Source organism: Camelus bactrianus, chromosome 31 (assembly GCF_048773025.1).
Source record: "Camelus bactrianus isolate YW-2024 breed Bactrian camel chromosome 31, ASM4877302v1, whole genome shotgun sequence".
NCBI classification, from domain to species: domain Eukaryota; kingdom Metazoa; phylum Chordata; class Mammalia; order Artiodactyla; family Camelidae; genus Camelus; species Camelus bactrianus.
In genome coordinates this window covers 17,501,321-17,525,008 of record NC_133569.1, presented here as the reverse complement: position 1 = coordinate 17,525,008, position 23,688 = coordinate 17,501,321, and the positions used below count along the sequence as shown (strand labels likewise).

The 23,688-nt window shown below is 45.5% G+C and overlaps 1 protein-coding gene across 1 annotated transcript in view; it reads left to right on the top strand.

The window, feature by feature from the left end:
* EPHX2 (epoxide hydrolase 2) overlaps positions 1-23,688 on the top strand; it is a 50,732-nt gene that overhangs the window by 1,920 nt on the left and 25,124 nt on the right. Inside the window, exons 2-10 of the mRNA XM_010948549.3 lie at positions 3,573-3,657; positions 9,536-9,695; positions 11,110-11,300; positions 12,780-12,902; positions 15,959-16,033; positions 16,739-16,834; positions 17,350-17,428; positions 20,096-20,130; positions 22,285-22,311. Of these exons, the coding sequence (XP_010946851.2) occupies positions 3,573-3,657; positions 9,536-9,695; positions 11,110-11,300; positions 12,780-12,902; positions 15,959-16,033; positions 16,739-16,834; positions 17,350-17,428; positions 20,096-20,130; positions 22,285-22,311 (871 nt within the window). The remainder of the gene's footprint in view (positions 1-3,572; positions 3,658-9,535; positions 9,696-11,109; positions 11,301-12,779; positions 12,903-15,958; positions 16,034-16,738; positions 16,835-17,349; positions 17,429-20,095; positions 20,131-22,284; positions 22,312-23,688) is intronic.

The window sequence follows — 23,688 nt, the reverse complement described above, 5'->3', positions numbered from 1 at the left end:
TTATACAATGGAATAGTACTCAGCCATAAAAGAGAATAAAATAATGCCCTTTGCAACAACATGGATGGACCTGGAGATTGTCTTTCTAAGTGAAGTAAGCCAGAAAGAGAAAAAAAAATACAATATGATATCACTCATCTGTGGAATCTTAAAAAAAAATAAAGACAAATGAGCTTATTTACAAAACAAAAGCAGACTCACAGACATAGAAAACAAACTTATGGTTACCAGGGGGAAGGGGGCAGGAAGGCATAAATTGAGAGTTCGAGATTTGCAGATACTAGCTACTATATATAAAATAAACAAAAAGCTCCTACTATACAGCACAGGGAACTATATTCAATATCTTGTAGTAACCTATAATGAAAAAGATATGAAAACGGATATATGTATGTTTATGTATGACTGAAGCATTGTGCTGTACATCAGAAACTGACACAACATTGTAAACTGACTATAATTCAATTTAAAAAAAGACATAAAAGGAGAGTAAGCTATGAGGTATGTTTGTTCCAGTGACGTCATCAATGTGGGAGTGAACATGACTTGTGAATATACTTGAGAGTATAATTGTGAGTAGACAAGTCACAAGTATACAAGTGTGCAAGTGTGGGGAATTTCAAAGAACTCTGGTCTCCGAGTCAGACCCAGGTTAAAAGTCTCAGTTCTCACACTTAGTACTGGGTGAATGTATGTCTTTACCTATCTCAGTTTTCCTCAACTCAACTGAGACCTTAGTTGTAGTCTTAATATAAGAAAATACCTCCCCTAGGAATTTTTGTGAGGATCAAATTAGATGACACAGAAAATGGTAGGCTGCTGTGTTCCTGATACGCTTCTATATTTCCAAAAGTCTCACGCACATGCAAATTAATGTCTTGGGCATATTCTGTTCAGCTAGAGTTTCACGGACTCACACACTCTCTGTGACCACAAAGGATTGTTCCCAGAAGCCATAAAACAGGTTCTAGCAAAGCTAGAACCAGGAGGTCGGAGTCCATGACTTTGACTTTATTAGCCTATGCAATCTGTGGCGGTATTAATTCAGAAGGTGAGCCTGAGAGCCTGCCTTGCACCGGGCATGTCCAACATGCTTGGTATCTGGTATGAAAGCTCAGACATCCACAGATAGCCGAAGTTCAAGATGAAGGCAGTGCCAGAGGAGGTAAAAAGTTCTTAGGTGGTTCAAAAGAGGGAGAGATTAGGGCTGATGGGGGAGTCAGGAAAGCCTTAATGGAGGCAGACCCTGAGAAGATCAACAGGATGCTGATGGGGAGAGATGTGAAGGGAGATCTTTCCAGGTGAGGGAACAGCATGAGCAAAGGCTGGGAGGGGAAAAGCATGGAATGTGCACAAATGCACTGGATAGTCCAGCCTAGCCAGACAGGAGGGGAGGCATGAGAGGGAAGTGGGGAAGCTGGCCAGGCCTGCACTGTAGTGCAGCATGAAAGTCAGGCCAAGCATGTACCTCATTTGATAGCCAGTGACTCGGAGGGGTTTTGGGCTGCATGGAGAGGGAGTAAAATAATTGGTGCCCACCATCAACTGCGGTGATGGGTCAAGTATCTTGGTAAAAGGAAAGGGGCGCCACTCCAAGTAAGATTCGAGAGTTCGGCAGCTTCGAGAGGAAGCAGTGTGGAGTGATGGGTGAAGCCTGGTGGAGATCTGAGTTGAAGCAATTTCTTGAGCTAGGAGTTTGCAAGGTCATTGGCGTGGAAGATGGGGATGAAGATGAAGCTGAGGAACCCAGGCTGCGGGGCTCAGTGAAGGACAAAGGAGGCTGGTGAGCCTGGTGCGGCAGCTGAGAGCAGATTTGGGGTGAGGTCCCTGGACATCTGTAAATACCTGCCTGAGGGCAAGATGATGGGGGAGCCAGTGGCTGTCATGAACTCCAGAAGTGGAGAGACTGTTGAATAGCTTGGGGGAAACAGGGAGGTGCAGGTTCTTCCAGGATCATACAGGGGACGGAGGGAAAGCGATGCTCCGCTCTCATTTGTGATCATCCAGACCACCACAGTCTGCTGAGGGTGAGCATGCTGGAGATGATGGTACCTTGGCAACGACGCTGACGTGACCTGGTGGAGCCAGGATGGTCTCTGGAGATCTAGACCTGACACACGTACAGTCATTGTGTGCTTCATTTGTATTTTCTCACACAGCCTCGTTGTGGAGGGTCTGCCTGGCACCAGTGGACTGAACATTTGGGATGGCTAAAGTGTCAATATCTTTCAAAAATGTGTACTCTAGAACCCGAGGTGCTTGCTATATGTAACGCTCAGTAAATGGGTCCTGAACAGGAGAAACAAGTGATCAGCAGTAAAGAAAGAGGATTTGAAACCTAGGACATCTTACTCGTATCCTGTGTACTATTTCTGGAAGGATATATTGGCTGCTTCTAGGAGTTTCTGGGGCAGTTCCCAGATTTGTGGCTGCTTTTTGCACCTCTGAGCTTTTCTCTACTCTCTGAAGCACATTTCTTCATTTTTAACTTTGCATATGGGTTCTAAGTATGCAACTAATACATAAATACATTCTTATTATGAACATATTCAAATGAACAGAATGCTCTACCACTGAGTTATTTACCCTCCGCCTCCCAGTTTCAAGAGTTTGGTTGGGTAAAAATCATTAATAGAGACTATAGTAGATTAAATTTCATATGTAGTTAATATTTAGTGAAAGATTGAGGAGGTTACAAAATGTATGCCATATAGTCTGATTTTAAGTGATGACTGAAGAAGGAACGGGGAGTTATTGTGTAACAGGTACAGATTTTGATGACATGTAGTCGTAATTTAATAAAGCTGTTAAAAATAAGACAACTGATGGCAAAGACGTACCAAAGGCATTGCTGATGCTGGAAAGTTGAGACAGGCTAAAAATAGTATGGATTTTTTTTTTTGTATTTTGTCTAATGTTGATCATTATTAGCTGCAAGAAGGTTAATCGAGTAAAATGTTGACTTATCAGATATGAAACTCCCAGATATTTGTCCTCTTAGCATGGGGATGGTAAATAACTTCTAACTGGCTTGCCAAACTCAGTCCATTGTAAATATTTGCCTGGAACACTGTACTTTTTTTAATTTTTATTTTTTATTGAGGTATAGTTGATTTACAATATTTCAGGTGTATAGCAAAGTGATTCAGTTATGTACATATATATAAATGTGTATTCCTTTTCAGATTCTTTTCCATTATAGGTTATGACAAAATATTGAATATAGTTCCCTGTGCCCTACAGTAGGTCCTTGTTGTTTGTCTGTTTTATATATTTTAGTGTGTATCTGTCAATCCCAAATTCCAAATTCGTCCCTCCCTTCTCCCTTTCCCCTTTGGTAACCATAAGTTTGTTTTCTATGTCTGTGAGTTTATTTCCGGTTTGTAAATAAGTTCGTTGGTATCTCTTTTAAATTCCACATATAAGTGTGTCCTATGATATTTCTCGTTTTTTGACTAACTTCATTTAGTATGATAACCTCTAGGTCCATCCATGTTGCTGCAAATGGCATTATTTCATTAGTTTTTATGGCTGAGTAATATTCCATTTGTTTGTTTCTTTGTGTCTTCCAGAGATTTTCTGAATGAAGCTTTCAAGGGAGGAGGCCCAGATGGTCCCAGTGCCCGTGTGATGAGGGGAGAGATCACGTTTTCCCAGGTGAGGTGACACCTCAGAGAACCCCTTGAGAAGGCCTTCTGTGCCTACACTCCCCCGCTGGCCTTAAGCTCTGTGAGGACACAGCCGTGTCTGCTTCACCCGTTTACCCCTGGTAACATTTGACTCACAGACCGGGCTGGAGGCCCGGAGACACACAGAGACATTCAAGACTGAGTTGTTATCTCTTTGAGCCAACCAGAGGGGCACATCTCAGGGACTGGGAAGTTTCCAAGCCCTCGAAGATCTATGCCAGGGAGTTACAACAGCCACACTAGCTTTTAAAAATTTTCTTCCTTAAGTTGTGGTAAAATACACATCACATAAAATTTACCACCTTGATCTTTTTTGAGTATACAGTTTGGTAGTGTTAAGTATATTCACATGGGGTAACCATCACCACCATCCATCTCCAGAACTTTTCATCTCACAAAACTGAAATGGGTATACCCATTAAATAACCACTCCCCATTCCTCCTTTCTCCCAGCCCCTGGCCACCATTAGTGACCTTCTAGTTTCCAAGTATTTAGCTACCTTAGATACTTTTATATAAGTGAATCATACAGTATTTGCCCTCTTGTGACTGGCTTATTTCACTTAGCGTGATGTCTTCAAGTTTCATCCATATTATAGCATGTGTCACAATCTCCTTCCTTTTTAAGGATGACTAATATTCCATTGTGTGGGTGCACTACATTTTGTTTCTCCATTCATCCATCAGTGGACATTTGGTTTGCTTCCTCCTTTTGGTTGTCACGAATAATGCTGCTGTGAACCTGGGCGTACAAATATCTGTTCAAGACCTTGCTTTCAGTTCCTCTGGGTATATATCCAGAAGCAGGATTGCTGGATCATATGGTAGTTCTGTTTTGAAGTTTTTGAAGAACCAGTACATTGTTTTCCAAAGCAGCTGCACTGTTTTGTATTTCCCAATAGTGCACAAGGTTTCAAATGTTTCCATATCCTTGCCAACCTGTTCTTTTGTGTTTTGTTTTTTTTTTTGCTAGTAGTCATCCTGAGAGTTGTTATTTTCAGACAGGGCCACTGGGTCAGGGGCGGTTTTGTTAATTAATAACTGGATGATGGATGGACTTTGGAGTCCAAGGTCAGGGTGTGAATCTTAGCTCCCACTTACAGACTGTGTACAGAAGTCATCACCCCTCAAAGTCTCAGTTTTGCCATCATAAAATAAGACCAATAACACTCTCCCTTTCATAGGTTATTATAAAGCTTGAAAAATGTTTAGCACAGTGTCTGACAGGTAGTAAGTGTTCAATCAAAAATGGTTAGCATTGTTACGAGAACCTCGGGGCTTTTTTTCAACCTCGATTATTTTTAAACAAAGTAATAAAAATCTAAAACCATTTGAATTCTCAGTTAGTGCCTCAAATAAGAAAGGCTACTGAAAATCTACTCTGTGAGCATACAAACAAGACAGTCTGTATTTTAAACAAGGTTTATGAATTACAGCCACTTATCAGTCCAACAGGGAACGCGGGGCCCACTGTAATAGAAGCAGACGCCCACCTTTCCTAGGAAGTGTGGCTTAGCGTGGGGAGGATAATGAATTGCAATCACTTTAAAACTCTCTCTCTCTCTCTCTCTCACACACACACACACACGCACACACACACACACACTCTTTGGCAACTCATGGATGAAAACTGTAATGATATCATTGGGGAAAAAACTGAAGCTTGAAACAATAAAAAAAAGTTGCAGTAATATTGTCGGAAGGTAAGGAAAGAGGGAGGTGCTGTGTGTGTTCAGTGAACATAGGAATTCACCCAGAGTAAATTTCTAGCTATTACTCTGAAAACCCTGCACCCAGTCAGACCTCTTTAGTCTGTGTGCAGCTTCAGGGTTACTTTAATGGTCAGAGGAAGAGTCTGAAAACCCAAGCTCCACCACAATAAAGGCAGCTTAGATTCAGTTTGTCTTTTAAAATGCTGTACCTTGGGAATGAATGTCATCTTTTAACTTTCCATGTATGTATACCATATAAACAGAGAAAGTGTACGGCTTGGTGAATTTTCAGACTGAATACAGCCAGGGCACCAGCACCCAGATCAAGAAATAAAACAGTATCAGCGGTAGACACCCGACTTATGCCCTCGTAGACACCAGCCCTCCAAGAGTGACCTGCACCCTGGCCGTCGCCCTTACAGACAGGTCACTTTTGCCTCCTCGGTACTTTGTGTCAATGGAATCGTGCGGATGAACTCTTCTGCATCTGGTGTGTTTCCCTCCACAAGACATGTGTGAGACTCACAGCTGCTACCGTGTGCAGTTGTAGACAGTTTTAGTCTCATGGCTGCATGACATTCCATTGTGTGAACACACTCCAGTCTGTTTATCCAGTCTCCTTTTTTTTTTTTTTTCACCCTGAGTGAGATCGAAAGGCAGGGGGAGATTTTGAGCATTGAAGTGACATTATCTGACTTATATTTTTAAAACCTCACTCTGGCTGCTGGGTGAATAGACCAGAAGGGCAAGGATTAATTACTGTAGAGAGACTACTTAAGGAAGCTACTGGAAAATCCAGGTGAAGTGATGGTATCTTAGACTAAAATAATACTGGTGGAAGTGGTAAAAAGTGGTCTAATTGTGGGAACATTTTGACAGTAGACGCAACTGGTTTTCCTGATGGATTGAGTGTGAGGCATGGGAGAGGCATTAAGGGTGACTCAAAGGTTTCTGGCCAGAGCACACTGGAAGTGTGAGTCGCTGTTAATCGGTCTAGAGATGCCTGCTGTGGGGTTGGGGAATCAAGTGCTCAGTTTGGGATATTTTACTTTGAAATGCTTACTGATATCTAAGTAAAGTGTGAAATAGGCAGCTAGATGTACAAACCCAGAGTTCAAGGAAGAGGTCCAGGCTGAATAAACATATTCACGGCACATAGATGGATGGTATTTTTAATGCCAGTGTGTTCAATATGATCATGGATAAAGGGATATAAACAGAAGTGGCCAGTCCCCGATACGCTGATGTTCAAGGTCGGGTTGGTGAGGAGGACTCAGCAGTAAGAGATGGAGAATGAATCTCCACTGATAAGAGGAAGATCAGGAGAGCGTGGAGCCCTGAGGGCCGAGAAGTTACCAAGTTTCAGATGAAGAGAGTGATCGACTGTGCCAAGTGCAGCCGATAGGTCAAGTCAATGAAGACTAGAAGGGCCCATTCGATACAGCAACACAGCATGGTGGCCACTGGGGACCCTGACAAGAGAAGTCTCTGTGGAATGTAAAGGGGAAAGCCCAATGAGAGTGTGTTCAAGAAATAAAGGGAGGTGGTGGTTTGAAGACCGTGTGAAGTGTTGATGCAAAGTAGGGCAGAAAAATGGGGCAGTAGTGGAAGAGGATCAGGTCAAAAGAGGTTTTCTTTATGATACCAGCATGCTTGTGTGCTGATGGCAATGATGCAGTACGGAGGGAAATTGCTGATAGAGGAATACAGAGGGGAGAGTTGCTGGAGCATGTCTTTGAAGGTAACAAAGGATGAATCTAGTGCTCAGGTGGAAGGGTTGCTATAAAAAGAGCTGTGGACCATCGTCTCTTAATCAATGGCAAAAGAAAGGAAGGTATTCTTGGCCACACCTGGTGGGCAGATACTTGTGATGGTGGGAACTTGTGAAAATTCTGTTCTTATCATTCTCCCTTCCTCCAATCCAATCCATCCATGTCTCTCACTGCTTCTAGGATGGTCTTCGTAAAATGCAAATCTACTAATGTAATTCTTGCACTTAACTTTTTCTTTACTTGTATAATAGTCTAGGGCTGGAGGGTTTTTTTTTATTTTTATAGAAAGGTAAATTCTTTCATTATTTTTCTGACCTTATTAATGGTTTTAGGTGATTCACATTTAATATTTCATCTTGCATCAATTTTGGCATTTGTTTACTTTTTTCTTTTTACCTTTTGACTCCCCTTCACCTGTTTCTTCCATCCCCCACCAACCGCCTCTGGCAACCACCAATCTGTTTTCTGTATCTATGAGCTTGATTTTTTTGTTGTTTGTTTTTTTCTTTATTTAGATTCTACATATAAGAGAGATCATACAGTATTTGTCTTTCTCTGACTTATTTCACTTAGCATAATGCCCTCAAGATCTATCCATGTTGTCGCAAATGGCAAGATTTCATTTTTTGTGGCTGAATAATATTCCATTGTATGTCTGTGTACCACAATTCCACAATTTCTCTACCCATTCGTCCATCAATGGACGCTTAGGTTGTTTCCATGTCTTGACTATTGTAAATAACACTGCAGTGAATGCGAGGATGCATTTTTTTTTTAAGTTAGTGTTTTCTTTTTTTTGGATAAATACCAAGAAGTGGAATTGCTGGATCATAAGGTAGGTCTATTTTTAATTTTTTAAGAAACTTTTATACTGTTTTCCAAAGTGGCTACACCAATTTACATTCCCACCAACAGTGTACTAGGGTTCCTTTTTCTCCGCATTCTTGCCAACACTTGTTATCACGTATCTTTTTGATAATAGCTGTTCTAACAGATGTGAGGTAGTATCTCACTGTGGTTTTGATTTGTATTTCTCTGATGGTTAGTGATGTTGAGCATCTTTTCAGGTACCCGTTGGCCACCTGCATATCTTCCTTTGAAAAATGTCTATTCAGATCTTCTGCCCGTTTTTATAAATCATATTATTTGTTTGTTTGATATTGAGTTTCATGAGTTCTTTATATATTTTGGATACTAGCCCCTTCTCAGATATATGATTTGCAAATATTTTCTCCCATACAACATGTTGCCTTTTCGTTTTGTTGATGGTTTGTTTCTTTGGTGTGCGGAAGCTTTTTCTTTTGATGTTGTTTCACTTGTTTGTTTGTTTTTTTGCTTTTGTTGTCAAAGTCAAAAAATCATCTCCAAGACCTGTGCAAGGAGCTTATTACCTACATTTTCTTCTAGGAGTTTTATAGCTTCATGGCTTACATTCAAGTCTTTAATCCATTTTGAGTTAAATTCTGTGTATAGTGTAAGAGAGTGATCAAGTTTCATTCATTTGTGTGTGACTGTCCAGTTTTCCCAACACCATTTATTGAAGAGACTGTCCTTTCCTCATTGTATATTCTTGGCTCGTTTGACATAAATTAATTGACCATATACCTGTGGGTTTATTTCTGGACTCTCTACCATTCTGCTACTGATGGGTATTTGGGTAGTTTTCAGTTGGGACTATTACATATGAGATAAGAGTGCTGCTGTGTTAGTGTGTAAATGTACCACAGTCCGTTCTGTTGTTAATGGCCGTGTTGGTTTGCTAGGGTTGCCGTAACAAAATGCCACAGACTGGGTGGCTTAAACAACAAAAATCTATTCTCTCACAGCTCTGGAGGCTAGAAGCCCAAGATCAAGGTGTTGGCAGGCTTGATTTCTTCTGAGGCCTCTTTCCTTGGCTTATAGACGGCCGCCTTCTCCCTGTGTCCTCATAGTCTCTGCTCTGTGTGGGTCTGTGTCCTGATGTCCTGTTTTTATAAAGACACCAGTCCTACTGGACTAGTGCCCATCTCATGACTTTATTTTATCTTACGTACCTCTTTAAAGACACGCCCTCCAAGGACAGTCACATTCTGAGGTCCTGGGGGTTAAGACCGCCATATGAACTTGGGGGAGACACAGTTCAGCCCATAAGAGGGGCATCTGGGTCGTTTCCCATTTGGGCCTCTGAGGAATAGTGCTGCTGTGAACATTTCTGTACACATCTTCTGGTGAACACATGTGTAGACCTTTCCGTTACGTAGGAGTCCAGGAGTAGAGCTGTTGGGGCACAGGGAATGCATGTGCCCAGATTTAGTAAATGCTGCCCAAAGCTTTTCCAAGTGGTTGTGCCCGTTGACAGTCCCTCTTCAATTTACTTTCACAGTGGGTGCCGCTCATAGAAGAAGACTGCAGGAAATCCTCTGAGGACTCCGGGATCCGCCTGCCTCAGGATTTTTCCATAAGTCAGATCTTTGGCAAAGCACTTGCAGAAAGAAAGATCAACCACCCCATGCTTCAGGCAGCTCTCACTCTCAGAAAGAAAGGTAAGGACGCATTACTGGCCATTTTCTGACCCAGCTACATCAGAACCCTTGAGAGGGTCAGGTCAGCATACATTGAAATGTGCGTTGAGAGCACGAATCTTCTGGGCCTTGATGGAAAGCCATTCTTAAAACATAGTCTCAGAGTTGGGGGAAGGTATAGCTCAGCTGATAGAGTGTGTGCTTAGCATGCATGAGGTCCTGGGTTCAATCCCCAGTGCCTCCATTAAAAACAAAAGAAGTAAATAAACCTGATTACCTCCCATCAAACAACAACTACAATAAAAAAAAAAAACTAAAGTTTAAAAAAATTATTAAAAAAAACCCAAAAAACATAGTCTCAAAGTAAGTTTTATCAAATGGCAAAAATCAGCACTATCAGAATAGCTGAGAAAGTGAAATGATTGTATTTAATGAAGCAGTTTATGCTTCGTGAGCAAAATTTTCTCCCTCTCATGGTACTAGTAATGACCCGCATGACCCAACCTCTTGCCACAGGAATTAAAAAACAAGGCCTTTTAAACAATTGTGATTTTCTCAGCCTCTGGATATCAGAGTGGCTGAGCTATGAGCTGACTGACGTGGATTCAGATGGTGTCAAATGGTCTAGGACATGAGGTCATGTTCACTCAGTAGGCGTTTATTTAGTGTCAGAGCCCGGCTCTTTTTCACGGGCAGGTTTGAGATTACCCCACACGCTTAGCAGCAGCCTCACCGGCTGTGGTGAGCTGTCCCATGTCCATATTCCCCACAGGTGTTGCATGGAAGGGTCTCGCCATTGACTTACCTTCATCTTGTTTCTAGCATCTCCTGGTTCTTGCCCTGTCTAGTTAGGCAGAGAAAACCAGGGGATAATTTTGTCTCTATTTGCATTTCTCTAGTTTTGAAATGGGTGTGCAGTCTCTGACAGCCAAGGCAAATGTTCTGAAGTATATGGTCCAGAAGGGTTTGCAGGAACATAGACTGGGAGGAGGGGCAGAGTGACAGTGCAAAAACGGGATTCTGGGCATGGCCCAGCTCTGCCTGCACTGTGCGGCTCTGGACAGCTCGTAATTTGTCTGAGCTTCCATTTTCCCATTGGTAAATGTGAGATGATAAGATCTGCTCTGCCAGCCCCAAAGGTGTGAAAGTCAAGTGAGCTGACGAATATCACAGCCTCTTGTCTACAATTGTGAGGGATGAAGGGATGTAGTGTCGCCCTCTGAGAGCCCTGAGGGTGCAGCATTAGCTCGCTCTCCTGTCTGTGCCAAGGGGCTTAAGGGGAAAGGTGGTGCTTTTCTAACCTGTCAGTTTAGAAGCCAGGCATCAGAAGATTGCTGTAAGTGAGCAGAACCCTACTTGGCCCCATTTTTGGGGCACCCGCGTCTTCTTAGAGCAGTTCTGTGGCGGATCCACTCACTGGCGACTTTTCGCTCAGGATTTACGACCTGCATTCTCACCAACAACTGGCTGGATGACAGCAGACAGAGAGGCAGCATGGCCCAGCAGATGTGTGAGCTGAGGCCTCACTTTGACTTCCTGATAGAGTCGTGCAGGATCGGAGTGGCCAAGCCTGACCCCCAGGTCTACAAGTTTATGCTGGACACCTTGAAGGCCAGCCCCAGTGAGGTACGTAGACACTGGCTTTCAGTGGAAAAGAATGTTCTAGAGATATTGCCATCAAGAAAGATGAAGAGGGTGTGAGCAGATGGGGGACAGTTGGAGCCTGGCAGGGTGGTTCTATGTCCAGTGACAGAAGCCACTTCTCCCAGACTAGGACTTCTAGGGCTCTTACCCAGCCCTTCAGCCTAGAAAGTTCTACAGGAAGTGGGTATCTGACCCCTCTTGGTGGCTCTTACAGGACCTGGGTCAAAACAGGTATTGTCAAAAGCTGCCAGATCAGCTACCTCAATTTATCTATAAAGAAACATGGACCCTGCGAGTCTTTCCCAAAACTACAGGCCAGTCAGGGTCCCCTCCCAGCAAAGGCTGAGCAGGAACGGGCCCCAGGACCACAGAAGTCTCCTTATACGCAGCCCCGCACCCCTAAATTCTGTCTTCACACTGTCTCCAGACAGTCTAGTCTAAAATGCTGTTTTCGCTCGTTCCCTGTTCTGCTACCCTAATCTTCAACAAGGCTGGACCGAGATGGAAGTCCTTTCCCTGGCGTGTCTGACCCTTTCTTGTTAACCCCACCACCCACAAGCTGATCGAAGGAAGTTCACATCTGCTCAGTCCCAGAGCCTTTCCCTTCTCCTCTCAGACTTGGCTGCTGCTCTTCTCAGCCCCTGGATTAAGCGTCAAAACAGCGCTCTAAATTTTAGTATGCTTATAAATCAATTTTTTCATTTATGGCTTTTAGACTAGATGAGCTGCTTTGAAGTGTAGGCCGGTCCTAGGTTATGAATAACTGCCCCCAGGCTTTCTTCGACAACTTTAAGAATCTGGTTTTCTTTAGTTCTTTTAAAATTTAAATCTGTGATCCATTCAGACTTTCTTTTGGGGTAAGATGGGAAGGAAGGATCTACTTTTTTCCCCCAAACAGTTGAAATAATTAAATAATCTTCTTCGTTACAGATGGGATACAACACTTTTATTAGAAACTAAGTTCTCATTTATATTCGACTCTGTTTCTTGACTTTCTTGTGTTTCATTGATATATTTATTTCTTTTCTAGCGTCAAACTTTTTCTTTTACCTTTTGTGGCTTCATAATTTGTTTTATGATTGGTCCTTATTGCAGTTCTTTTCTAGACATTTTTTGGGGGGTCTTATTCATAAATGTTGATTTTTCTAGATGCATTTTAATGTCATTCTGATAAATTTATACCCTTCCTTAATCCTCTTACAGTTTCAGAATTCAGGGAGTATGTTTATATCCATTTTCTCATGTGTATGCTTACGTAATTAAATGTTTTAATTTTGAGAGTAAATAGTTACATGAAGAGAAAAATAATTCTTACTCTCTAATCAATTAATCTGAGCATGAGATTAATAATTCTTAATCTCAACCACTGTTTGCATTTTAATGTGTTTCTGGCTGGTGGCCCTCATGCGTGAGTTTTGCTTCGGTGGAAGGGATGCTAGTGTCCGTGTTATTTGCGTCCAGGTTGTCTTCTTGGATGACTTCGGGTCTAATCTGAAGCCGGCCCGTGACCTGGGAATGGTCACCATCCTGGTCCGCGACACTGAGACGGCCCTGAGGGAGCTGGAGAAAGTAACCGGGGTGCAGGTAACTTTCCATCTGCACCTAGTCAACTTTCCTGTTGCCCGTTGGGTTCAGACATGCAAGTCACAAAACAAATGAGGGGAGTTCATGGCTCCTGGCGTGGTCCCCTGGCGGTGACCTCTTATGTGGGAGCCCATTAACCGTTGTGCAGTAAGCGTGATGTCTGTGAAGAACTTGTTTCCACCTCTGCAGTTAGTGAACAGGGGAACGGCGCTCCGAGAGCAAGAACCTCTGCAAGCCAGAGTCGGGGAACCCAGACTAGAGCAGGGACTTCAAAGCCACCCATTCAGAGTAAATACTGAGAATGTAGCTGCTGCGTCTGCCCCCAGGCAGGGGCGGGGAGGGTGGTCCTTCCCTGATCCACCTTGTCCTGCTGCTGGCGCTCAGGTAGTGGTTTGGTCCCACGTGGAGGGTGGAAGGCTGCACCCTCTTGGCAGTCAGAGGGAAGGCTCCTACGTAAACCTGTCTTGGGCAGGTGACTGGGACATCAGTAAGGAAGCGCCCCGGGGTCTGCCTGGGATAGCCTGCTCTGCCAGAGCTCAGGCACTGCTTGTTCTTCTGAGCTTACCCCAGGTCACCGGTCCCACTGAGTCTGGGAGGGGCAGTTTCGTAAGCCTTTTTCTGTAAGACTTTGCTTGAGTCAGAGTGATGGGCGAGGAGGTGGGGGAGCCGAAGCCTTGACTGAGCTGGATGTCAGAGGTGCCACAACTTTTCTCAGAGGGAACCACGTTCGTTTCTTAGGACTGAGGGGAAGGAGCACAGACTTGGTGTCTGAGACAGCAGTCTCGCTGGGAGGCTGGAAGTCCAAGATGAAGTTGTTAAGGGTTGATTTCTCCTGAAGCCTTCCTGCTGTGTCTTCACACGGTCTTCCCTTCTGTGTGTCTCTTCTTATAAAGACACCAGTGAGATCGGAGTCTGTCTCCAATGGGCGCACTCTGATGGCCTCGTTTAACCTTAATCACCTCTTTAAAGACCTTATCTCCAAACACAGTCACAACCTGAGGTCCTGGGGGTTAGGACTTCAGCAGATGAATTTAGAGGGGACATAATTACGCCCAGGTAACAGGAACGACTGACTTTTCATCTTTAACAAACACATGAAAATGTGTATCTAAGGACTTGGTAACCTTAAAGCGTCTCGCCCAAGCTTGATTTGTCCTTCTGCAAACCCGGAAGTCTCGTGCAGCGGAAAAGAAAGCAGCTCAGACCAGGAATCAGAGCATCCTCCTTCTCCTCCCACTTACCAAGTTCCTCCCCATGTCACATCTGAGCCACAGACACTTGTCCCGTAAAATTGGGAAAGTAAGCCACGCTGCACCCTCTTCTCCTCTGGGGCATGAGGAAGGTGTAAGGAAAATCACTCCAATTTAAACAGAAAAGTACCTCTTGTCTCTCAGGAAGGCTGCAGGAATCAGTCATGAATGGGCTTTGTAAATGGGACAAACACTGGGAGAACCATTAGAAAAGGAAACCCTGGAAGCTGGGGACATCCCCTGGTGTGTGACCTAGGAAGTCGGGGAAACATCAGAAGCAGGACCCCGAGGGACACTGGCCCTTGGTGGGTATCTTGGCTCCTTCCTCATCATCAGAGGCACCCAGCTGCCACATCCTGCATCCTCTCCAGATGCCACAGAGGTGGGGGGCCCAGCTGTGTCACCCTTTGCAGATGACCAGGCAGACTCTTCCAAGTTTAGAAGGAAGTGAATTTCATAGTGTCCTCCCTCCATTTTTGAGCTCAGAAAACGGGGTAGCAAGGAGAATTGCTTCTCTCTTAGGTCTCACCTTTGAGACTCAAGATGAGAAATCTAGCAGTGGCAGTTATAACGCTCCTCACGAAATGTGCACTTTCGTGTGCTCAGTGCCCTCTTCTTTGTCATTTCTGTCTCAAGGAGATGGACACCAATAAGTTACGGACCCTTTGTTCAGGATTTTCCTGTTTACTTAGCTGTCATACAAAGATGGGCTACCTGTCTCCCTGGGGCTCCAGAGGACAGAACTGGGGCCAGCAGACAGAAGGCTTGGTCATCAGCTGAATCATGTCCCCCACCACCACCAAATTCACATGAGGTCCTAACCCTCAGGACCTCAGAATGTGACTGTATTTAGAGAGAGAGTCTTTAAAGAGGTAATTAAGGTAAAATGACGTCATAAGGCTGGGCCCTAATCCAGTAGGACTGGTGTCCCTGTAAGAAGAGAAGATTAGGACAGACACCCAGAGGGAAGGCCATGTGAGGCCACAGGGAGAAGGCGGCCATCTGCAAGCCAAGCAGAGAGGCCTCAGGAGGAACCAGCCCTGCCGACATCTTCATCTCGGGTTTCCAGCCTCCAGAGCTGTGAGAAGATAAGTTTTGTTGTTGAAGCCCCCAAGTCTGTGGTGCGTTATTGTGACAGCCCGAGCTGACCGACAGAAGGCACAGAGAGTTTGATCTTGGCCGACTTGACGGAGAAGCCCTTCAGCGGAGCCATTCAATGGTGGGAGGGGTGCTTTGCGGACTTTGCCCTCCTGGCTGTGTCCAGCAGGGGCCTGGGTGATGCCCTGCCAAACTGTGGCAGAGAAGACTCACAGTCATTCAAGTCCCAAACCTCAGTGTTTGAGAGCGAGTGGTGTTTATGCCTCATTGATGGGAAGTTCAGTGGGTGGTGGCCAGGGGCTTGGCCTCCCTCCTCTGGGACCCAGGTTGATGGAGGACCCCTGTCTGCCACCTGTGGTTTCTGAGGTCGCACTGGACACCAGCTGAAAATGGGGCAAAAAGAGAGCATACAGACTCCTGTGGGCATTTTCATGGGCCTGGTGGTCAGGCCATGTGCTGTGGTCTGTACGCCATTGGGCACAGCTCAGTCACTGGACTCCACCCACCTGAGGGGAGGGGAGAGGGGAGGGGATGAGACCTGGCTGTCAGCCTGAGAGGAGGGGGAGCCTGGTTGGTCCATCACCAGTGGGACTCGGGAGGCCCCAGGGTGACCCAGGGGATCTCTTCTGGTGAAGTTTTGTGCAGCCCCTCTGAGGACTTCTCCCGGAGCACGCAGAGCCGCCCCCTCACTGTGCCTCTTGCTTTCAGCTTCTTCAAACCGCAGCCCCTGAACCCATCCCGTGCTGTCCAAGCGACATGAGCCACGGGTACGTGCCGGTGAAGGTGAGTCGGCCCTGTCACTGAGCCCTCGCTGACCAATGTGGTCAGACTCCCACGGCACAGGAGCTTTACGGGGGCCCCGATGGAGCACGCGTTTCTTCCGCTCGTATGCCCTTGGCCACAGCTCAGTCACACAGCCACTAAAAGGGGGTCAGGGGGAGCTGGAAAACACCAGCAGGAGCCGAGGAGAAGAGAGGAAGGTGGATATCCAGCCCCACTGTCTCTGCCACACCCACTGAGCCCAGAAAGGACCAGAAGTGTAGCAAAGCTTGCAAAAGATTTCATATTTAAGAGATAAACAGCTCCTAACAAAATAATCATGGTATTCAGCACCTTAACATGAATGTTATGCTCTGCACAAAATCAGCCCCCAGTTTAGAATATTGAAAACATGTCAAACAGCACCAGAAACTCTGCCAGGATAAGGACCTCTCAGGGAGGAAGGCAAAGTTGTTTTGTTTCATTTTCCAAAGTTATACTCATTTCAGGCTTCTTATGTTACAGTGAAACCACCTGTTTTCATTGCACAGTTTGGCCCCGTGTCCTTCTCAGACATTTTCTTCTAACGTTGAGGTCTTTAGCTGAGAAAGCTGGGCCAGGCGACATCTGGCAACATCCTGAAATGGCCCAGGGAGAGGTCTGCAGAAGAGATGCCTGCCCCGCAGCCTGGCACTGCAGTTACTCCCCGCTTACCCATCTCTTCTACAGCCTGGGGTGCGCTTGCATTTTGTGGAGCTGGGCTCTGGCCCGGCCGTGTGTCTCTGCCATGGGTTTCCTGAGAGCTGGTTCTCTTGGCGGTACCAGGTAAGGGATGTGGGGGAAAGGTACACCCTGCGCAGGGTGAGGGGAGAGAAGAGTTGAGATGCGTGACCCAGTCTGGATGTCACTGAGAAGCTGCCACCTTACCGTGGAGCATCATCTAAGTTATGTCCATGACACCTCAGAAACGTTGGGGCTGGAGGTCGCCTGTGAGCTCAGAGCTGTGCTAGTCCGTGTGCCACCAACGCAGACTTCCTCAGGATCCTTTATGCCACCTGCTGGGAAATCTCTGTAATGAACAGAGAAATAGGCAAGATCTTCGCTAGGAAAGGTGCTGTCCTAGGTGTGGCATTAGATGCAGTGCACAAGCCCTACCACCATCCACAGCAGCCCTGTCTCAGCGGGCTCATTCCAGCCCCACGGTGAGGATACCAGCTAGTGCCCTGTGGCACTTTGAACTGAGCCATTTTCCAGAACGGGGGCAGAAGGAAGCGAAGATGGAGTGTCAGCAGGAGACTGATGAGACCACTTGGAGCGGGTCTGAATTGTTTGTTTTCTAGATCCCTGCCCTGGCCCAGGCGGGCTTCCGGGTCCTAGCCGTGGACATGAAAGGCTACGGAGAGTCATCTAGCCCTGCTGGTGCGTGAGCTGTCTTACAGCGTCCTGTGCTGGTCATGCCTTCTGACTGTCTGAGCTCTCCAACTGCGCCATCTACCCCTGGCCCGGGTCGGAGCAGGCAGCCCTGCGAGGGGGCCTGACTTTGCCCCTCCCCTCCTTTCCCCTCCCCTGCATATCCCGTGTCTCTGCACTTTGGGCCTCAGATGTCTCTGCTCCTCATACTCTGAATGAAGAAAGCCAACGGCCTGTGCCCCAAGGGCGTCTCCTGCTAGTCAGTGAGGATGGAGGGTGGAGGAGGTACCATCCAGCTCCAGACCTTTTTTCATCTTGCAGAACTGGAACTCTGTTCCCATTAAACAGTGACTCCCCAGTCCCCCTCTCCTCTGCCCCAGCGGCACCCTTCTGCTGGCTGACTCTATACCGCTGACTAGTCTAGGTGCCTGATGTAAGTGGGTCATAAGGCATTTATCCTTCTGTGGCTGGCTTATTTCACTTGGCATGTCTTCAAGGTTCATCCATATTTAGTACGTGTCACAATTTCCGTCCTTTTTAAGGATGAGTGATAGTCCACTGTGTGTGTGTGAGACAGTGTGTCTATCCATTCATCTATTGATGGGCACTTGCGTTGCCTTCACCTTTTGGCTCTGGTGAACAGTGCTGCTGTGAACATGGGTGTACAAGTATGTTCGAATCCCTTCTGTCAATTCTCTGGGATCTATACCCAGAATTGGAATTGCTGGATCATGTGGTAATTTATAGGCCAGATTCTTAACCCAGTGTCTCTGGATCCTGGTGCGAGTCTATCCAAGGATGGGTGTCAGGGGTCTGTGGACCCCTGAGACCACATGTGGGTTTATGAGCATTTTCCTTGGGAAGAGCAGAGCCCATTGTTTTGGTCAGTTTCAGAGGGATCCCCAGCCCCAGACCTTTAAGAACCCCAGGCAGAGGCAGGAGCGGGAAGCAGCCAGGTGTGCACAGAGTCCCTGGTTCCTCCGGTGTCAGCGATGCTGTTGGCAGCAGTGGCTTAGGGAGCCAGGCCAGCAGCCCCGCGCCCTTTCTGAGCTACTTCCAGCACATTCACATCAAGCCTGCTGTGTCGAGTGTGAAGCCAGCTGACGTGGGCTGTGGCTCTCGGTCACTCGGGTGGCCACCACCAGGCCACTCAGCCTGTCATGGTAGGGCTGTGCTTCCACGGCTGTTCCCTAAATGTCACGGTGTCGACTCAGCGCCGCTTACTGCCTCTTGAACGACGTGGAGGCATTTTAGACAAGAGGAAGGGCTTCAGTGCAAATATTCAGGAAAGGCATCTGAAGTTTTTTTTTAATTTAATTATTAAAATGTTTATTTTTATTAAGCTGTACTGCAATCTTCCCTGAATTCCCTAGGCATACCTTAGTAATATAATTTATTGTTCAAACCAAAACACTACTGTAAGTAAAATAGAAACTATTAATGATAAACTAAAACTGTCCTGGACAAACTGGGGCTTACAGTCATACCCTAATTATAACTTTTTTTTTTAAGAAAAATATAATTTACATATTAAATATTGTTGAAGAGTATATTTAACATTAATTCTAAAGCCAAGGGCAATGATTTGGAATGCATGTATTTACATTTCAGATCATTTGTGTATAAATTTCAGATCATTAGGCAACAGATTTTAAGTAATAAATTATTTTCCGTTAAAATATTTCCTAACTTCCCTTGTTGCTACTTATCAGTCTGGTGCCATTCTGACCCACAAGCTTTTCTATGTTACCTTTTTTCCCCCTTACTCTTGTCACTTTTAGGATCTTTATCTGTCGTATTCTAAAATGCTATGATACTGTGCTATGATTTGGGTCTTTTTCCATCTACTTTGCTGGGTACATTTAACTTTCAGTTCTTGGAAATTTTCTTGGATTATTCCTTTGATAATTTTTTCTTTTGTTTTTCTTCCTTTTTTTTTTTTTTTTTTTTTTTGCTTTTGGGAATTGCTATTATTGGTCAAATGTCCATACCACTGGAAGTGCTCTACAGTTTCAGTGGGATCCCTGCCGAAATCCCAATGGTATTTTTTACAGAAATAGAAAAAACAATTCTGTGATTCACATGAATTCACAAAAGACCACCAACAATCAAAGGGATCTTAGGAAAGAGCAAAGCTGGAGGACTCATACATCCTGATTTCAAAATACATTACAAAGCTATAGTAATCAAAACAGTGTGGTATTGGTCTAAAGACAGACATAGAGACCAATGGAATAAAGAGCCCAGAAGTGAACCCTTGTGTATATGGTCAGATGACCTTCAACAATGGTGACAAGACCATTTAAAGGGGAAAGGACAGTCTCTTCAACAAATAGTGTTGGGAAACCTAAATATCCATATGCAAAATAATGAAACTGGACCCTCATCTTACACCATACACAAGAATCAACTCAAAATGGATTAAAGACTTAAAATTAAGAACTGACATTAAAATTCCTATAAGAAAACATGGTGGGAAAGCTTCACAACGTTGATCTTGGCAATGATTTCATGGATAAGACGCCAAAAGCACAGGCAACAATAACAAAAGTAAATAAGCATCAATCTAAGCATTTAATAAGATGTATTTTTTTGGCAAAGGGGCCCTTTTAGTTTGTTGGTAGTTTTCAATCATGCAAATTAAATTAAATGTATTTCTTTTACTTTTAATTGCAGAAATAGAAGAATATTCCATGGAAGTGTTATGCAAGGTAAGAAGGACCTTTGCGTAAAATCTGTAGCATCTTTTCCATCCTTGTATTTTCACTGATGTAAGATACAAGTGTGGATATTCTTTTAAATCCTAGGAAAGAAGGATTTCACAGCATCTGGGTAAAAATTCTTTCAGAAAGTTGAAATATTTCAAAATAATAGCCAACATATACTGTATATCGAGTATTTTCTGAGTAGTTGATGGAGAAAACTGAGTCACATGGAGGTCAAGTAATTACCTGAGGTCCATGGCATGTAGAGCCAGATTTAAACCCTGCATTAGCCCCCCATCCCTCCTCTTAACTCCACTATATTGCCTTTTCATCCTGAAAATTTTTTAAAATCACTTTATTTTGGTAAAGACGTTGGTTAGACCTAGGGAGCATGTGGATTGGTGACTGCAATGGTGTTCCTATCCTAAGACAGGCATAAGCACCGTCAGGGAGGGGGACTCTCATCTCAGAGCTTGCAGGGGAACCCAGTCCATGAACCCCTGGCAGTGTATGCAGAATTGGAGGCAAAGGCATCCATGAGAATGTTCCTGGGAAAAGACCCATGGTTTCCATCAGATCCTTGGAGAGGTCTGAGGAGACTGTGGTTGGGGGAGAGGGGTGAGGGAGTATCAAGACATATCCTGTCCTCTCCTCTCTCTTAGAAAATTAAAGTTCCTGCGATCAGGGGTTTTGTCTATTTTGTTCATTGCTGCATCCCTAGTGCTTGCAGTATCTGACTCCCAGCAGGCTCTGTGTGAGTGCTAATTGTGAAGATAGATGTTGAAAGAGGGGAGCTTACTGGGTTGGCGATGGTGATGGAGGTACTTGGGAGGGAAGAGATGGACTTGCAGGTGCTTCCTGCTGTCAGAATGAGGGGACCTTGACGCGCCCAGATGTGACCCCACTTCTCTTGCCTGGCCCTGCGGCAAAGTGCCCTTAGTGAGCTTTCCAACAGACAGTTTGCCGGGTAGGCCCCTGGGAATGTCTGTGGACCCTGGCCCTGCTTTCTGGAAATGATTTCTCCAGGACCAGAGGTCTTTCCAGGAGCTGTGAGCATGAGGCTGCTTCTTGTTCAAATCAAAATGGTCCCAGAAGCAGTATGAGATTCTGGCTGCCTTGGAATATGTGACCTTGACTCCACTTTGGCCTGTAAGTGGCCTCTCTGGAAGCTACTGAAAAGCACAGCTGAGCAGGGTTGCTCTGCAAACAGCAGCCGGTGCCCGGGCAAGTCTCAGGGGCCAGTTTGAGAACTGCGAAGTTAAAGGAACGATAATGAAAGTGGAAAGATGAATAAAACTTTAGTGCTGAGGGAGTGGTGTGAACCACAACATCACCTGGGTGTCCCTAGAAGGAGAAGGTGAAGGGGTCCCTGCATTTATTTCAGTCCCCACATTCCTCCTTAATTACTTCTTTCACTGATGGGGGACTCAGGTCATCACCCCAGTCCCTGTAGCTGGACCACGATTCTGTACCCCTCACCCCTTAGAGACCCTGCTACAACGGACAGTCTGTTGGCTCCTCATCAGGAACCTCATGTCTTCCCCTGTCTCCTTCTAGGGAAGAAGCCATGATTTCTGTCTTATAAAGATGATGGCCGGGTTGGGAATGTGTACTAACATACCCTGAGTAATTTGCTATGCGTGTTGGGAGTCTGCCTGGTTAGGAGAGGATGCTGGCAGGGGATGGGAGATTATTCAGAAACTAGGGTGAAATGATGGGACGTGGTGTTAGTTCGCTGGGGCTGCAGTAAGAAAGCACCATTGCCTGGCTTAAACAACAGAAATTTCTCTCTTGGCATTCTGGAGGCTGAAAGTCTGAGGTCAAGGTGTCAGCAGGGTTTCATCTGAAGCTTGTAGAGGACCGTCTGCTACCTTTGTCTTCTCAGGGTCGTCATATGTGTCTGTGTCCAAATCTTCTGTTCTTATGTTGGATTAGGGGCCACCCTAATGATCCCCCTGTAACTTAATCCCCTCTTGAATGACTCTATCTCCAAATACAGTCACTTTCTGAAGTACCGGGGGTTAGGGCCTCAACCTATGAATCTGTGGGGTGGAGAGACACAATTCAGACTGTAACAAAGGCAAACACAGTCATTCTAATCTTGAAGCAGCTGAGGTAGATGGATGCAGTTCTGATTTTTTTGTGTGTTTTCTTTCTTAGGACATGGCAACCTTCCTGGATAAACTGGTAGGTCACTATTTAGAACTGATCTCTTTGGAGAATTCTGTTTGGGACTGGGCAATTAGAGAAAAGACGTAACCTTTGAAGGTGTGAGCTGTTGGAGCCCTGGGGGCCTGAGCAGGGAAAGGCAGGCTTTGGGGCAGTGGGAGGAGGGGTGGTTGGTCAGGAGGAACCACAAAGACAGAGAAGGTTTGGAGAATATAGAGATGAGTTTGTTTTGGGTTCTGTTTCGTGAAAAGCATTTTCTAGGGAATAAGATATCTCTGTTGGCTTTGAACCAGGGTGGAGAACCTTAGTGCCAGGTTAAGAAGTTTGGGAACTACCCCATAGGCTGATAGTTCACAACTTTTTAAAACATCCATCCCTTTTGAAATACCTGAAATCTAATGGCTTCATTTAACATTATTTGGAGTGTCAAACCCCAATGAAAGTAATCAACAGGGTCATCTGAGAACGTGCTTCTGCCGAGCACACACACATTCCTGAGACTGTGACTCAGGAAGGCCCTCCTCCCATCCTCCATCAGGTCACGTGGCAGAATGGAGACACCGCAGCCTGGTCGGGGGACTGAGGGGGAGGAGGGTTGGGCCAGAACACTGACAGTGCAGGCGGAGCTAAGAGAGGACCTCAAAGCAGCGGGATTTATCACCTGTTGATTGGATGTGAGTGTTGAGAGAAGATTCTGAGATGACTGAGAAGTTCCAGATCGACAGCAAGGCCTGGTGTAGGAAACGAGGTGAAGGTGTCATGTCCCCACCCTCTGCACAATCTCAGTCACATGGGACTGGCTTTGGAACTTTTGAGTCTGATGGAAGACAGCAAAGAGCTTGTAGCCCAGTGTGGCTGCCCCAGTCCTGACTTTATCTAGAAGATTTCCAGCTGGCTGGGAATGTCTCTTACTCAGTTTGTTGAAAAGGAGCCTCTGGTTGCTGGCCGGCTGGGTCAGGTGTCCACCCCTGGTCATGACAGGGACACATAGAAGGAGGCTGGGCCAGCCTGTGTGACCTGGATGACCAGATGAGGTGGTCATTGAAGCCACTGGAGTAAACGAGGTCCCCAAATGCAGGCCTGAAGGTTGAACCGTGGGATGGTCCCATGTGAGAGGTAGAGAGGGAATAGACCTCGGGAAGGAAGAAGAGTCTGGAAAGCGCAGTGTCACAGAAGCCCAGGGAAGAACGTTTCAAGGAAACGCCTGGTGCTGCAGAACTGTCAGAGGAGTGAGAACCAAGATGGGGAAAAAATGATTATTTGTGATGAATAGCCTTTGAAAGGCGAGTTTCAGTGGACTCGGGGTAGCAGGGAAGAAGCCAGGCTGGAGGGCCTTAAGAAAGTCATTCAGGAGGCAACTGGTGTAGGCCATTGTAAGACACGGGACAGCACAAA